This window comes from Moschus berezovskii, chromosome 12 (assembly GCF_049115385.1).
Source record: "Moschus berezovskii isolate FMDL1 chromosome 12, NW_MosBer_1.0, whole genome shotgun sequence".
Lineage (NCBI taxonomy): Eukaryota > Metazoa > Chordata > Mammalia > Artiodactyla > Moschidae > Moschus > Moschus berezovskii.
Window position 1 is genome coordinate 60,636,685 of NC_142471.1, and position 17,020 is coordinate 60,653,704.

General features: G+C 43.8%; 1 protein-coding gene across 2 annotated transcripts in view; it reads right to left on the reverse strand.

Annotated features, from left to right (window-relative positions):
* Nucleotides 1-16,591, reverse strand: part of MYOF (myoferlin) — a 188,929-nt gene extending 172,338 nt beyond the window's left edge. The window contains exon 1 of one of the 2 annotated variants that reach the window (XM_088842143.1): nt 16,288-16,591. In XM_088842143.1, coding sequence (XP_088698269.1) covers nt 16,288-16,375 — 88 coding nt within the window. In that variant the 5' untranslated portion in view covers nt 16,376-16,591. The remainder of the gene's footprint in view (nt 1-16,287) is intronic. The other variant, XM_055425068.2, reaches the window with a different exon arrangement.
* Between the last annotated feature and the right edge of the window lie 429 nt (nt 16,592-17,020).

Below are 17,020 nucleotides of genomic sequence, written 5' to 3' on the forward strand. Positions count from 1 at the left end.
TTTCCATTCCCTGTCCTGTATTTCCCAACATCTCTGCACTCACGGGAGTTTCCTCAGTCTCCTGGCTGCTCTGCCAATTGTTGGGCCAAACCCTGAAAGCCCACAAAGCCTGTTGCTTGCCCAGCTTCAAGACTGAAGAAACAGCCCAGAGTCAACAACAGAGACATCAGTGGTTTAATGAACCAGGGAGCGTACACGTTTGAAGTAAGGTCCTGGAGCAACACCCCACCGTGTGCAGCAGACAACAGGCAGAATATGGCGGCAGCCTTGACTCCCAGGGCTGGAATTGAGGCCAGGTGGGCCCATTAGTTACCAGGGAAACCGCAGAGGGGCATGCCCCTTACAGCCCCTTTGATAAGAACAATCACCAGCTGGGACCTAGGGCAAGCAGTAGGATGGTCAGTTGTGTGCATAGGGTGCAGGTGAAGCAGGAACTGGTTGGGCAGGGGATATACAGACAGCAAGAGAACAGCCATCTGGAGTGGCCTGGCCATACACTCACCCTTACATACCCTGCACAACGCTTACAATCTTTGTCTGCCCCTCTTCAGCGATATCTCTGGGGTCAGGTATGTAGAGGGCACTGCAGCCAGATACCACAGATACGATACAGGGAGCCACCCTTGGTTTTCACTTAAGGTGGCTGTTGTCTTGCTCTCTGACCATCCCCTGCTTCACCTATATCTTACTCACCTGACTGACCTTCCTGGGTACTTGCCCCAGGCTCCAGCTAGCCATTGTCCCTAGTAACTAATGAGCCCACCTGACATCAATTCCTCTGTAACTGGTAAGTTCCCCTCCCTCTCCCATCCCCTGGAGCAAAGACTGCCAACACATCCTTCCAGGCATCTGCTGCAAGGTGAGTGTTGCTCCAGGACCTGGCTTCAGACATGTAACCTCCCCTCTCCATTAAACCACTCATGTCTCTGTTGCTGACTCTGGGGTCTGTCTTCAGCCTTGAAGCTGGGCAAGGCCTGGGGGTGTGGTCAACAGGGAGGTACTAATATCTCCATTTTGCAGATGAGACTGAGGTTCAGGAATGTTAACTGATTTGCTCAGGATCACACAGCTACTGAGTGGGAGAGCTCAGCTTCAGCCCCAAGCCTGCCTCATTTCCAAACCTGTGCTCCTCACTGCCACCTCAGGCTGAGGGTGCCAGTGACCTGCCACATTTTCACCACTTACCAGCTGGATGACCTTGGGCACTGACTCCAACTCTCTATACCTAGATTTCCTCATTCATAAATATTGGGACCTAACGCCCAGAAGAAATGGTACCAAATTTGGGGGCTCAAAATATGCCAGGCATTCTTCAAAGGGCTCTGTATGTCACCTGTTGCTATTAAAATCCTTATTTATGCCCAGTAGCACAATATAACCCACTCCAGTGCTCTTGCCTGGAGAATCCCAGGGACGGGGGAGCCTGGTGGGCTGCCATCTATGGGGTCGCACAGAGTCAGACACGACTGAAGCGACTTAGCAGCAGCAGCAGCAACAGCACAATATAATTAAGGAGCTTCTCCAGGCTCACCTACTAGTAAGAAATCCAGAACTCTCCATGCAGGTGTTCTGGCTCCTAAGACTCTTAACCTCTCGCACCTCTGCCTGGCATGTTTCTGAGACATAATTTGGTAGTCATTTAGGCCTGGTGCTCTGCAGATTCACTTTGGACCCTGCTTGAAGAGATAGGCATTCTAAGAGTTTCAAAGGGCTTCCCTGGTGGCTCAGTGGTAAAGAATCCATCTGCCAGTGCAGGAGATATAAGAGACGTGGGTTCAATCCCTGGGTCGGAAAGGTCCCCTAGAGAAAGAAATGACAACCCTCTCCAGTATTCTTGACTGGAGAATTCCATGGACAGAGGAGCCTGGTGAGCTATACAGTCCAGTTCAGTTCAGTCACTCAGTCGTGTCCGACTCTGTGACCCCCATGGACCGCAGCACACCAGGCCTCCCTGTCCATCACCAACTTCAGGAGTTTACCCAAGAGCTACAGTCCATGGGGTGGCAAAAGTGTCAGACAGGACTTAGTGACTAAAACAAAATTTTAAAACAGTTTCAAAAGGGCTCCTCAAGGCCTCAGTGTCCTGCAGAGGGGGATGTAAAAGGCCTCTTTGCAGGGCTGAGGATCAAAGGAGAGAGAATGAAAGTGTTAGGACACAGGGGACATGCCTCTGCGTAGGATTAGAGTCAGAATCATAAATGGCCTCCATCAGACAACATGAAGAGGACCTACGCCCTCTGGGTTTCTGACTCCAAGAAACTGTTATCAAGAGAAAATAGTCACAGAAAAGAATTTTGAAAATAAGCACAAATCTCTGAATCAAAATCTTGCTAATTCCATCCTTACCCTCCTGGGCAATAATTTTAGCTGAATTATGATGCTCAGCCTCAGGGCTTGGTGTTCCATAATTAATCATCTCTTTAAATGAGACTTGTGCCATTGCCAGCGGTTTTGATCCACTGCACCCACCCCTCCTTTCTGTGTTGAGAATGGCTGTGGCCCCTGGGCTCTTGAGTCAGCCAGGCTGATCAGCTGCTGCAAGTATGATGGAAAGCTGGGAATTGGAGGTGTCCATGGGTGGCTGCTTGGTAGTGGAAGGGGCTGGAGGGTAGAAACGCAAGAGAGATGCCAAGCACAAAGAAAGCCAGACACCCACAATGCAGTGGGAAGGTGCCTGGGCAAAAGAGTCTTGGGTCTGGGCTTCTGGTCCTTGCCTCTTCCTGGTCACCCTGCTTTGGTTACTTTTGTCCTCTCTGAGACTCAAGGTCCTCATCTGTGAAATGAGTATAAACAATCATGTCCTGGACACCTGCTAGAGTTGTTGTGAAGAACAAACACGAGAAAGCCCAAGAAATGGCTTTACACTGTAAGGGCCCTAGCAGGAGGCTCCTTCCTCAGGCCATGTTGCACCTGGAGGCCATCAGAATGTGTCCAGCACACTGGGACAAGTTGGAGGTCATTTTGGGCCTGGAGCAAGGCCTCTGAAGTCTGAAGTGTCTGGCTTCAAGGAACCACTGCCCCAGGCCCTATCGCTGATCTGATCAGATGCAGAACCTAGATTATCAGGTTTAGGGATCTAAACCCTTAACCCCTGGTGCACTAGTTACCCCAGGGTAGGTCAAATGCAGGTGTGACCAAAAGACAGTGTCATCAGGTAGGAGTGAATGTTACAGCCTCAGGGTGGGCCCCTGTGAGCCAGCCCCACCTAGAACCTAGTGCGGGATCTTAAACAAGGCAACTTATTCTCCCCAACACTTGGCTTCTTGTGCTATAAAGTGAGGGATTTCAATTTTTTATTTTTTTGGTGAGAAATAAATGAATGCATCTACGTGAAGCTTTAGTGCAACACTTCATAGCTGGTCATCAATATAATCTGCAAAAATAATGCTTCCTTTCCAGGAAATTAAACTTCTTTAACTCTGAATTCACTGAACTCTTCCTGGATCTACAGCTAGACTATAAGCTGCATGCATGCAGTGGTCAAGTCTGGCTTCTTTCCCATCTGACTTGTAGTGCTGAGACCACAGCCTGGCAAAGTACACGCTTGACCAGGATTTGCTGAATGAGTTTATGTTTAAGAGGAGCAGTGGGAAGAAACAGAAGGGAAAAAGAGGGTGGAGAGAGACAGGGACTGCCCAGGCAGTGAATTCCAGCAATGAGGAGAGGGAAGCACAAGGGCTTTCCCTGGTGGCTCAGATGGTAAAGCGTCTGCCTGCAGTGTGGGAGACCCGGGTTCGATCCCTGGGTTGGGAAGATCCCCTGGAGAACAAAATGGCAACCCACTCCAGTACTCTGGCCTGGAAAATTCCATGCACTGAGGAGCCTGGTGGGCTACAGTCCATGGGGTTGCAAAGAGTTGGATACGACTGAGCGACTTCACTTCACTTCAAGCACAAGGAACATTTTTTTCCTTTTTTTAAATAATGAAAGAGAGATAAGGAAAGGGATTAAAAAAAAAACAAAACATAAGTTATCCTGTTGCAATGATAAGATGATGAAAATAAAAATCCGGAAAACTAAGGTAATAAGAAGTGGAAACTCACCCTGCCATTCACGTATTAGGATCTTACTATTTTACATAAGATAAGAGTTGTGGTCTCCACTAATAAAATGGCTCCCACTTGACTCTCAGAGGAACTGATTCACTGAGAAGTTATGTTAGCTCTGAGCTTCTGAGTCACAGCACAGTCCTAAAGGCTTTTGTACCCTGTGGAAACTCACCACAGAAGGGCCGGGTTTTGTTTTTTTCTTTTTTTTTTTAAGTTCTTTTGTTCTTGGTACACAGTCTTCCTCTCTTAGACTGAGTTCAGATGACCTGGCAGACAAAACAACTCAATTTGTTCAGAGGAGGGAGGAAGGGTCATAATTTGACTTGGATATTTAAGGTACACATTATGTTTTTTCTCTGTAACTACAATGACCTCCAAGAAGACACACGGAGGTTTTGGAATCAGAGTCCCGGTTGAATTCTAATCTGTCTCTGCCTCAATTTCCTCATGGGTAAAATGAAGATCACAATAATACCTTGTTGTTGTTGTTCAGTCTCTAAGTCATGTCTGACTGTGACCCCATGGACTGCAGCACACCAGGCTTCCCTGTTCTTGGCTATTTCCCAGAGTCTGCTCAAACTCCTGTTCATTGAGTCAGTGATGCCATCCAGCCACCTCATCCTCTGTTGCCCCTTCTTCTTGCCCTCAGTCTTTCCCAGCATCAGGGTCTTTTCCAATGAATCGCCTCTTTGCATCAGGTGGCCAAAGTACTGGAGCATCAGCTTCAGCATCAGTCCTTCCAATGAATATTCAGGGTTGATTTTCTTTAGGATTGGCTGATCTCCTTGCAGTCCAAGGGACTCTCAAGAGTTCTCTCCAGCACCACAGTCCAAAATCATCAGTTCTTCAGTGTTTAGCCTTCTTTATGGTTCAACTCTCACATCCATACATGACTACTGGAAAAAACCATAGCCTTGACTATACAGACCTTTGTCAGCAAAGTGATGTTTCTACTTTTTAATATGTTGTCTAGGTTTATCATAGCTTTCCTTCCAAGGAGTAAGCGTCTTTTAATTTCATGGCTGCAGTCACCACACACAGTGATATTGGGGCCCAAGAAAATAAAATCTGTCACTGCTTCCACTTTTTCCCCTTCTGTTTGCCATGAAGTCATGGGACCGGATGCCATAATCTTAGTTTTTGAATGTTGAGTTTTAAGCCAGCTTTTTCACTTGTATCTTTCACCCTCATCAAGAAGCTTTTTAATTCCTCTTCATTTCCTGCCACTAAAACGGTATTATCTGCATATCTGAGGCTGTTGACATTTCTCCCAGCAATCTTGACTCTAGCTTGTGATTCATCCAACCTGGTGTTTCACAAGATGTACCTGCATATAAGTTAAATAAGCAGGGTTACAATCCTTGTTGTACTCCTTTCCCAGTTTTGAACCAGTCAGTTGTTCCATGTTCAGCTCTAACTGTTGCTTCTTAACCTGCATGCAGGTTTCTCAGGAGACAGGTAAGATGGTCTGGTATGACCATCTCTTTAAGAATCTTCCACAGTTTGTTGTGATCCACACAGTCAAAGGCTTTAGCACAGTCAATGAAGCAGATGTTTTTCTGGAATTCCCTTGCTTTTTCTAAGATCCAACAGATGTTGGCAATTTGATCTCTGGTTCCTCTGCCTTTCCTAAATCCAGCTTGTACATCTGGAATTTCTTGGTTCACGTACTGTTGAAGCCTAGCTTGAAGGATTTTGAGCATTATCTTGCTAGGATGTGATATGAGGACAATCGTGTGGTAGTTTGAGCATTCTTTGGCATTGCCCTTCTTTGGGACTGGAATGATAACTGACCTTTTCCAGTCGGTAGCCACTGCTGAGTTTTCCAAATTTGCTGGCATATTGAGTGCAGCACTTTCACAGCATCATCTTTTAGGATTTGAAATAGCTCAGCTGGAATCCCATCACCTCCACTAGCTTTGTTCATACTATTGCTTCCTAAGGCCCACTTGACTTCACACTCCAGGATGTCTGGTTCTATGTGATACTTCTTGAAAACGATGTGAAGGTGAAATCGGATAATACACACAGGTCTGAGCACAGAGTGAGAATTTAGTAAATGGTGGTGGTGGAGTAATTAGTTGTTACCCACCATGCCAACATCTCCAGAAGGCCTAAGCAGCAACTAATACTTAAAGCACTTCCTACATGCTTTCTCTTTTGTAATTATTTTCCGATTTTGGGACTATTATCCTCTCCATTTTAGAGATGAGACAACTGAGGTAAGAGATGCTGGAAACAGTGAGTTAGAGGACATGGTGAACTCATAGCCACAGTGGCTGTCCTGTTCTCTGTGCTGTCCAACACGGTTGTCAACAACTTCAAGTATCCATGAATATTTGAATGAATTTGAATGAAATAATATTAGCAATTCAATTCATCAGGTCACACTGACCACATTTCAGTGATCACCATCCACACATGTCTCATGGCTCTGTTAGAGACAGCAGATCTTGAACATCACCACTATCACAGAAGGTACTATTAGACAGCAATGCTCTGAACAATCAAGCACACAGTAGGCACACAAAAAAATGTCTGCCAAGTGAAGTAAAAAACATTTAGTGAAATGATCTACTTTATTCTCACCATAACGACTAGCTGTTCTGACAAGATATGAACCCCAACTAGACCTCTCTTCTAGGTTGTAGCTTCACCTTCTAAATGGAGAACAGAGTCTAAATGGAGTCCAGTGGTTAAGACTCAGAGCTTTCCCTGCCAAGGGCCTAGGTTCAGTACCTGGCTGGGGAACTCAGATCCTATAAGCGGCACAACCAGAAATAAATAAATAAAAGTAGAGCAAACAGGTTCTGCTTCAACTGTCTTCATTTAATTTGAAAACATTATTTATTTAGTCCCTAACCTAGCCTACTAATTTTTCACTTTGCAATGTGCAAAGGAAACAAAACTTCAGGAGGCGAGATGGCACTAACCATCTATTTTTAGTCCAGGTACCTTAAATACTCATTTGACTTTTATAACCTTCAGGGGTAGGTCTTATAACCACTTCACTAGGAAAACTGAGATTCAGAGAGATTTCTTGCCATTGATTAGACCAAAGCCCTAACATCAAGGTCAGAGGTAGGCTAAGACTCCCTCGCCTTCCAGTTTCCTTTGAGATGCAGCTTAATGGATCCCAAATAGCATGTGGAAACTCTGAAGTACTACACACTCAGGATCAGTTTTGTAGTTTGTGGGCACAGGGATCTGGTATCATTTGGTCCCATCTGGTTCCCCTGGCCTGTGAGATCCTAAACTGAATGACTGAAGGGAGGAGCTAGAATCATTCATTCAACACTGCTAATTGGTCATCTGCTATCTGCCAGGCACTGAGCAAGGTGTTGAAGAAAGAGACATGGCCCCTGTGCTCAAAAGCTTCTAGTCTGATGGAGGAAGTGGACAGAAATCAAATAAGCCAGTAAATACATAACTGCATATTCCACTAAGTGCCACGAAAGAGTGTAGAATGTTAGGGGAGAGGATTACAGGGCACCTGACCTGGGGCTACTCTTATCTCCTACGATCTGCTGTGGGGAGAAGCATAGGGGCCCTCTGGTTCCAGCCTTGCCCTGTGGAGTCCAGGCCAACTGGGAGACCTGGCACTGCAGGGAACCAAGGCTATTTCCCACATGCCTTCTGCTTTGGTATGGCTGCCAGCACAACCTTAGCTACACAGACCTCACAAGACCAGGGCCCCACTGGTCAAGAGGCTACCAGGCTCTTGAGCTGCTGCTGGGCCCCGACAGGCAGGCTTCTGGTCATAGGACGGCTGCCTCATGGCTGGCACTCATTAACACTGCGAGTTAATGAGGCAAGTATGAGCTGACAATCCAAGTTAACAGAGAGTTGCTAAGAATCTACTGTTCACACTCATTAGGATGACTATTATTCCCAAACAAACGAACCACAGAAACAAACAAAAAAACACAAAAAATACCAAGTGGTGGTAAAGATGCGGAGAAGATGGAACCCTTTTAGCACTATTTGTGGGGATGTAAAATAGTATAGCCATGATAGAAAACAGTATGGTGGCCACCTTGAGCAAATCTGAGTTCCCTGCAATTAAATAACTGCTGACACTCAAACGGTAACCCACTCCATTATTCTTGCCTGGAGAATCCCATGGATGGAGAAGCCTGGTAGGCTACAGTCCATGGGGTCGCAAAGAGTCGGACACGACTGAGTGACTGAACGGAACGGAACGGACACTCCCAGGTGGCTCAGTGGTAAAGAGTCCACCTTCCAATGCAAAAGACACAGGAGACCCGGGTTTGATCCCTGAGTTGGGAAGATGCCCTGGATAAGGAAATGGCCACCCAGGCCAGTATTCTTGCATGGGCAACCCCATGGACAGAGGAGCCTAGCGGGCCACAATCCAGAGGGTCTCAAAAGAGTCAGACAAGACTTAGTGATAGAGCACACACACACACAGGACACCTTACCCCTTAGATGGTGGAACAACTGAGTCCTAAGAGAAGGACCTTATGTGAGACCACAGTTCAGTTTGGTTGAGGAAATACTCCTCATCTGACTTTTGGGAGAATAACAAAATGTGTCTTTGCTATCACTTTCCATTTCTGTGCTTTTCTTCTACCTCTGTGGACCTCCCTCTCAAGTCTCAGGGAGGCAAAGCCCTCAGGTAGGCCTCTGGCTGAGCTGCCCCACCTAGCCCTGCAGGCCTGCACAGGCTGAACACTCCCTAACCCTAATCCTATTTCACAGAAGAGAGTGAGAAAGCATGGTCAATCGGGCTGCTTCCTTAGTACCGTTCACATTAGTTCCTTCCTTCTCATTCTAGCCATGAAATGAGCTCCCTCTGTCTTAGGAAGCGCTTGTCTCAACTAGTACACCCCTTACTTAGTCTTCTTGTTGTTCAGTCGCTTAGTCGTATGCAACTCATTGTGATCCCTTGGACTGCGGCATGCCAGGCTTTCCTGTCCTTCACCATCTCCCAGAGTTTGCTGAAGCTCGTGTCCATTGAGTCAGTGATGCCATCCAACCATTTCATCCTCTGTCGCCCCCTTCTCCTCCTTCCCTCAATTTTTCTTATACCTGACTAGAACTAAAACATCCACAATGCTACCTAGTGGCTCCCAGCTGGTTTATGAGTAAAACATAACCCCAATCACACCAAATACTCCTTGGTCAACCTCACCCCACAGGACAGGGGCTCTCTGGCCTTTTCTGGTATTGTTCCAAACCTGTAATGTCTTTCTTTTCATTATTTCTGTCATCCTTTAAGACCAACTCAAGGACACCGTCTCCATGAAGATTTCCACTCTTTCATCTGCTCTTGCATTATAACTTTTGCATGTCTATTCTGGTTTGTAACTCATTCTTGTGTTCCAACCAGCTGGTTCCCTAGACATGGAAGACAAACCATGTGATATGTATTTTTCTAGACTTAATTTCTGTTATACTGTCTGGCACATTTTAGGGCTCCGTAAAAGTAAATGTTATCAAATAGGGAAGGGAGTTTAGGAATTCCCAGGTGCAATTTTATATATGTATTCATCCTCAAACATCCGTGCAAGGTAGGAGGTATAATAACTCCTAGTTGAACTATAATAACTCTGCAGCTGAAGGTTTTAATTCATTAGCTCATGAGCACTTAGAAAGTAAGAGGTGAACATTGGAATCCTCATTCCTAAGCCTCCCGGACTCTAAAGCCCAGTGTTTTTGCATCCTCATGTCCAATAAACTTTTACCCTAATACTCAAGGCCAAGTTTGCTGATAAAGCTTAAATGTCTAAGCAGCTGTTTCTAAGAGAAAACTCTGCTCAGAGTCTCTCAAAGCACACCCCCTACTCCACAGAACAACGGTTCAATAGGAATTACAAAGTAAAGTAACCACTGCCATATTATGGCAGACACATTCTGCCTTACAGAACACTGAATGTTTCATGCACAAATTTTCAACGTAAAACTGGCAGCTTCACATTTTCCTGGCCAGGATCAAGGAAGCAAAAAGTAGTATGATACTGATTTGCCCTTGGGTAGCAGGTGCTAGGGACTCGGTGTTCAGAAATGTATGAACTGGCCATTTGCCAAGCCTAATCCACAAAGCACCTGAGAGAATAATAAATGTAATTCTTCCTGAAAGAAGAGAGAATGGTGGACTTCTGACCATTTCAAGACCAAGAATTAATGACTTTATTGTCTTACAGCTCCTGCCAGAGCATTGTTTCCAGGGTCAATCTTTAAAATGTATATTCAACATCAGTGATATGATAGAGTGGCAGAGGACATAAAAACTCAATGACTTATTTTTTTTTTAAATCATTTATTTATTTATTTTTGACATTGCTGGGTCTGTGTTGCTGCTCTGGCTTTTCTCTAGCTGTGGTGAGTGGGTGCTAATCTCTGGTTGCAGTGCACAGGCTTCTCATTGCAGTGGCTTCTCTTGTTGCAGAGCACAGGCTCTAGGGTGCCCAAGCTCAGTAGTTGTGGCTCCCGGGCCGCAGAGCACAGGCTCTTGCTCCTCAGCATGTGGAATCTTCCCAGACAAGGGATCAAACCCATGTCTCGTGCATTCTCTACCACTGAGCCACCAGGGCATCCCCCACCTCCTGCATCATGCCTCTGTGGCAGAGCCAAATCCCATGGGGATGCAGGACCCACCAGTAAACCCCAACCAGTCAAAGACCAGCACCCCTGGACATACCTTAAAGGCATACACTTAAGATTTGTTGTGCAGGAGGAAAACAAGTCACACTCATTTGTTTTTCAAAGGCAATTGTGGCTTTGTAAATAACTGTGAGTCTATAAAATGTGCCTTTGGAAAGTGTACCTTTCAGAGTTTCCATGCCTTGATAAAGTGGGGCCACTTTCCACAGAGAGTCTCCAAACCCTGTTCTCCCAGAAGTGATGGGGATGATTCAGTACCTTGAACACTTTTGCCTTCCACAGTGTTTCGTAAAAACAATGCAGTAGTTCTATCAGAGTACCAATGTGGCATGGTTGTCAGTTTGTGCCAGTGGGAATCTTTGATTAGCCCTACAGTATGGGCTTCACTGGTAGCTCGACTGGTATAGAATCTGCCTGCAATACATGAGACCCCGGATTGATTCCTGAGTTGGGAAGATCGCCTGGAGAAGGGATAGGCTACCCATTCCAGTATTCTTGGACTTCCCTGGTGGTTCAGATGGTAGGAATCCACCCGCAATGCAGGAGACCTAGGTTTGATCCCTAGCTTGGGAAGATCCCCTAGAGGAGGGCGTGGGAACCCACTCCAGTATTCTTGCCTGGAGAATCCTCATGGACAGAGGAGCCTGGCGGGTTCCAGTCCATGGTGTCTCAATGAGTTGAACACGACTGAGCAACTAAGCATGCACAGCACAGTATAGTCTGGGTAAAGCAGGTCACCGTGTGGGCCACAGATGATTGTGAATGAGACCCACTGGATCTCTCCCATCTTCACCATTCTTAATACTTCACCATTCTTAATTGGAATTTCGTAGCTTTTCTCTTTACTTAAAGTATCACTTTTCTAACTCAACTTTTTTTTCAAATTTTCAAGTAGCTAAGTAGTTTTTGCTAAAAGTAGAGAATTCTCTATTGCATAAATCACAATCTTTGGGGAATTTCACAAATCTACTTCCTTTCAGATAAGCAACTAGAGGCCCATTTTTCAAAACAGGAAAAAGGGATTCTCAGAGAGGTTAAATGGTTTACTCAAGACTACAAAGTTGATAAGCTCAATGAAATACCAGGATTTCAGTCTCAGAACATGTGCAGATGAAATAACAAATCTCTGGAAAAATAAGCAATAACATGACAATTCTTCAGTGACATCTGGACTAAGCAGGAGCCATCACACAAAGATCACAAAGAGCTACACAAGACCAGAAGTGAGAAAATTCTGGCTAATGGAATGGACGCGATAAGGACAAATGAGATTACAGTTAGTAGTTGCTACAACTATGCTCTTTCCAAGTCAAATGTTGACTATGGACACAATGTTGCCACATTGTAAAAGTACAACAATATAAAAGTGTGCAAGAAAATTTCCTTTCAACCAATCTTTTCAAGAGATTTGACACAGAGGCAGGAGATGACTTCCAAATGGAAGTCATTGTCAACAGTCAGCAAGACTGCCTTTAAAAGAAAAGAAATGCACACATATACATACACAGACATACACACATAGGCAAACACCAGGGAATCTGTCTTTCAGAAATGTTCACTTTTACAAGGAGATCCACTATAAGGATATCCATTGCAGCCTCCTTGCTAACAGGGAGTAGCTACTTAGAACTTTTAGCAAAAAATTACAACTTTTTAGCAAACTTACAACTCTTTAGCAAAAAATCAGAAAGGATTCAAATCAAACTATTCAGAATAATTACCCCTAGGTAGCAAGACTGGAGAGATAGGAGGGACATGGTGAGAATTGTCACTTTTTAGTTGTATAATCTTCTTTGGATTGTTAGTCGGTTTTGTTTCTACATGCATATATTTTTAAATTAAAAATATTTAATATTAAACAAACTTTTTTGACCTTAATGTTTGGAGGAATCATGCGTGAGACTTAAGGGAGAATGGCCACCACAGACAGACAAGCACTCTGCTCTGATGATTCAGAGTTGGCTTGCAGAACCGAGTGCACCCTAAGAATGTGAAAACCCGAGTGAGCTTTGTAGTTTCCATAATCTTCTTTTGCACTGTTAAATATCCATGACATCCACACCACAGGGACTTCAGTAACCCTCAGATCTTGCTGGTTCATACAAGGTCCTGAGTTCAGCCTCAGAAGGGGAATGAACATGAGAGACTGAAGTCAACTCTAAAGTTGGCTGTCAGTACTGCACGTTCCCAACTACAGTCTACAGGGGGGCTCAGTGTCTACACAGCAATCGCCATTAACACTCCCATCACTTAGCCATTCTTCCTACAGTCCTACAGCTTGAAAAGAGAAGTGTTGATTACTGCCCGATCTTGCTGTTTTATGTACTCAAAAATCAAAACTGTATAGAGTTAGTAAACTCAGGGGCTTTCTTTGGTGCTGTCTTGAACCTCTGTTAGGGCTTTCCACATCTTACTCTCCTGATTTCTCACTCACGCCACACCATGAAGCACATCTGGCTTTGCTCCATTCCAACTGATGGATATATGGTGACATCAGTATCCTCAATTCCGTCAGAACGTAATGTTCCTTAATCTTACCCAGTGCTCAAAATTGGAAGGCACGTCTGGAAAGGGTTTGCTATCATCAATATTTTAAACTATTGGAATAGACTGAAAGCAAGAAAAATGCCATAGTCATTATTGTGCTTTAGTGCCTAACACAATGCCTTTCAAACCCTGCTGAGAGCAGTTATTCAATATATGGAACTGTAGAATTATAGAACCTTAAAACTGAAAGAAATCTCAAGGAGATCAGTTCCCATGATCCCACAACTGAGAAATTTGAGACCTGGCTGGTAAAATCTGGATCATCGGCTATTCTATCAACATTAGCCAGAGTCCAAATGCTCCTACTCTGGAGCTGAGTTGTTTCTGCCATTAGGTTGCTTGTCAGGTGACTAAAATGAATGACTTTACCGTTAAACTTATACAACCAAAGGAGACTAGAAAAGAGACTGAAGCTAAATAATCTAGTAAATGTAATAATTTAGATAACTTATATTGGCCCACATTAACTGAAGTTTTCCACTTTCAGTTGAGTGTTTATGTTCATAGCCTTAGGCAGACATAATTGTAGTCATTTAAAATTTTTGACCAATGCATACTCACTCCAGACAAATGAATCAGATTTCAGTATAGTGTTAAATTCTAGTTCCTTTATAATCTATATGACTTGCCCCATGACATTACCAGATTGAACCCAACATATTTTTACATGTCTTTACATGTCAATGGTGAAGGAAACAAAATTTTCATCTTATGTCCCAATTATGCAACTGCTTCAAGAAAATTTTTTTTACAAAACCACAGTGAGATATCTCATATCTGTCAGAATAGCTGCTATCCAAAAGGTGAGAAATAAAAAGTGTTGGTGAAAATGTGGAAAAAGGGAACCTTCATACATTGTTGTTGGGGATGTGAATTAGTCCAGTCACTGTGAAAAAGACTAGAGATTCCTCGAAAAATTAAGACTAGAACTGCAACATAATTCAGCTATCCCACTTCTGGCATTTACCTAAAGAATAAACAAACACTAATTTGAAAAGGGGCTTCCCTGGTGGCTCAGAGGTTAAAGCGTCTGCCTCCAATGCGGGAGACCCGGGTTTGATCCCTGGGTCGGGAAGATCCCCTGGAGAAGGAAACGGTAACCCACTCCAGTATTCTTGCCTGGAGAATCCCATGGACGGAGAAGCCTGGTAGGCTACAGTCCATGGGGTGGCAAAGAGTCGGACACGACTGAGCGACGGAACGGAACGAATTTGAAAAGACATGTACACCCCTGTGTTCATCGCAGCATTATTTACAATAGCCAAGATATAGAAATAACCTAAGTGCATATCAATGGATGAATGGATAAGAAGATATGGTATATATAGATTTGCAATGGAGTATTGGAATTTTTAAAAATGGTAAAATCTTGCCATTGCAACAACATGGATAGACTTTAAGGGTATTATGCTAAATGAAATCCATAAAACAGAGAAAGACAAATATTAACACGATATGATTTCACTCATGTGCAAAATATAAAAAACAAACTAAAAAAACAAATGAACCAAATGGAAAAAAAAAAAGAAAACCCCAAAACACGTAGATATAGAGAACAGAATAGTGGTTACCAGAAGGGGAGGGGTAGGGAGGAAGGCAAAATGTGTAACGGGGATCAACTGTGTAATGAAAAATGGAAATTAACTATTTGGTGGTAAGCATGCTGCAGTACATACAGAAGTAGATATATAATATTATATAAAATATAAAATGTTACAAACCAATGTAACTGCAATAAAAATAAATTTGAAAATAAAATTAAAAAAAGAAAAAGATTTTTTAAAAGAACACATGCAGGGGAACCCTGATATAACATGAGTACATGATACTCACTAACCAGATTCTTAACTACATTGTACATTAGGAACCCAACTTTTGTCTCCCAAATCTTTTTTAACTAACCAATTATTTGGCAGCTTTGGGTTTCATTTCTTGCATTTTCCTGCTCATCTCAGAGGGGGAGATTTCAGAAGAGGAACAGAGATAAAATGGACAAAAGAAAGAAGAAAGGCACAGGTTACTCAGAAACTGGAAGGGAGAAGTAGTGAGTGTCCCCAAGCAAAAGAGAAACGAGCTGAGGTTTGCTCAGGATCCACACACCCATCAAGGCTCCCACTTTTTCTGCCCTCCTCTCTCACTCGCTTTCATTTTTCCTGCCAAAGAGTGAACTGGCAATCTTACCAATGACCTTGGACAAACAGAACCAGCTAAAGCTCTTAAATTCAGCTTTAGACACACCACTCCGGCCCAAACTGGAATGACCTACCAAGGCTGAGAGTGTGCCATCCCTCCAACCACTCCTGTCCCCCTCCATTGCAATGAAATGTTAAGAAAAATCACCTGTTGGAATTACAATCTTTTTAAAGATGATCTAGTCTACACCCCCCTCGTTTGTTTTGCAGAAGAGAAAACTGACATCCAGAGATTTCTAAGTCACTAGAGCAAGTCCAAACTAGATGCCTAAACTGCAAATTTGGATTATTCAGAGCTCTTTCCTCTAGGAGCAGTTTAAAAGCTACAGAACACACAAAAACCAGCCTAACTTTGGAGAGATACAGAACAACTGCAAAGAGGCACAAAATAACATGAAACAAACCAAAACAATAACTTTACTCCCCCTCCCAGAAGCCCAGTGACAATAAAAGCAGCAAAGGGCTGTTTTACCAAGTAATGATACTTCGAACAACTTAATTGTGCTTTTTCCTCCTTTATCCATTTCTCACAGGCAGAGGCAATAAAAATGTATACAAGACTACTGAAACTCTTAATCTGAACCAACACAGAACCATTTTTTCCCCAGAACATTTTGATACTTGAAATGTGGTACACGGTTTACTCCAAGGGCTATTAGTATTCAAACATCGTGTCATTCAATGAGCCTCAAAGCCCTGCGGAAAATCAAATGCCTTCCACAGAAATCTGTCCTCTCCCCTGACCTGTACAGGTAACACATTCCAGCTATAGCCTCAGAGGATTTGATCAAACGCAGACTTTCAGAGAATGAGACCCAAGAAACTAACATTCCAAAGCAGAACTGGAGAAAAAGAAGCAAACTTGACCTTACCCTTAAAAATAACAGAAACAATAGGATCCGGTTTCCCAAATTTCGTCTTAGGGATATTGCTGGCAGATTCCACAATCACTCGAAGCATGGCTCTCAATGGACAGAAAGCAAACTTCAGCAACGAAGTTAAGGAGGCTAGGGCTCTGGATCCCGGCCGCGCTGCCCGGGAGAGAAGGCGGGGGATGACTTGTCCAGCGAAGAGGAAAGGAGGAGAGGCAATGGGTGGGTCCCTGACGGATTATTTACTGAAGGTTACGTGTAAACTGATATCCAAACGCCCCAGTCTCTGCAGCGCGGCAGGCACCCACTTAAGAATTCGGGAAATGTGGAAGTGAAAAGGACAAAAAACAGCTAAAAATAATTATGGGCAATAAATGAAACTGGAGCTAACAAATATAGACAGGTCGGGAGACTACTAAAACGCTGCTGCTAATAAGCGACAATACGCGAAGCCCAATTAATTGGTTTTCTGTTACCCCTTCCATTCTTTCCTGATCTTCCTGGAGTTTTAAAACTTGACTGGGTCATTAAAAAAAATTTTTTTTTAAACTTTTGTGGTTTCTTTTCTCCTGCTCTTGAGCACACTCACAGCAATAACTTACAGAACAAATTGTTTTCAATCAGTTAAAGGGTGCCCCCTATCGTATGGCAGAGAAATGAATGAGTTATTTCAAGCAAACTCAATCCCGAGGTCCTAATTGGGGTTTACAAAATTGGTGTCCTGGAGGCTCAT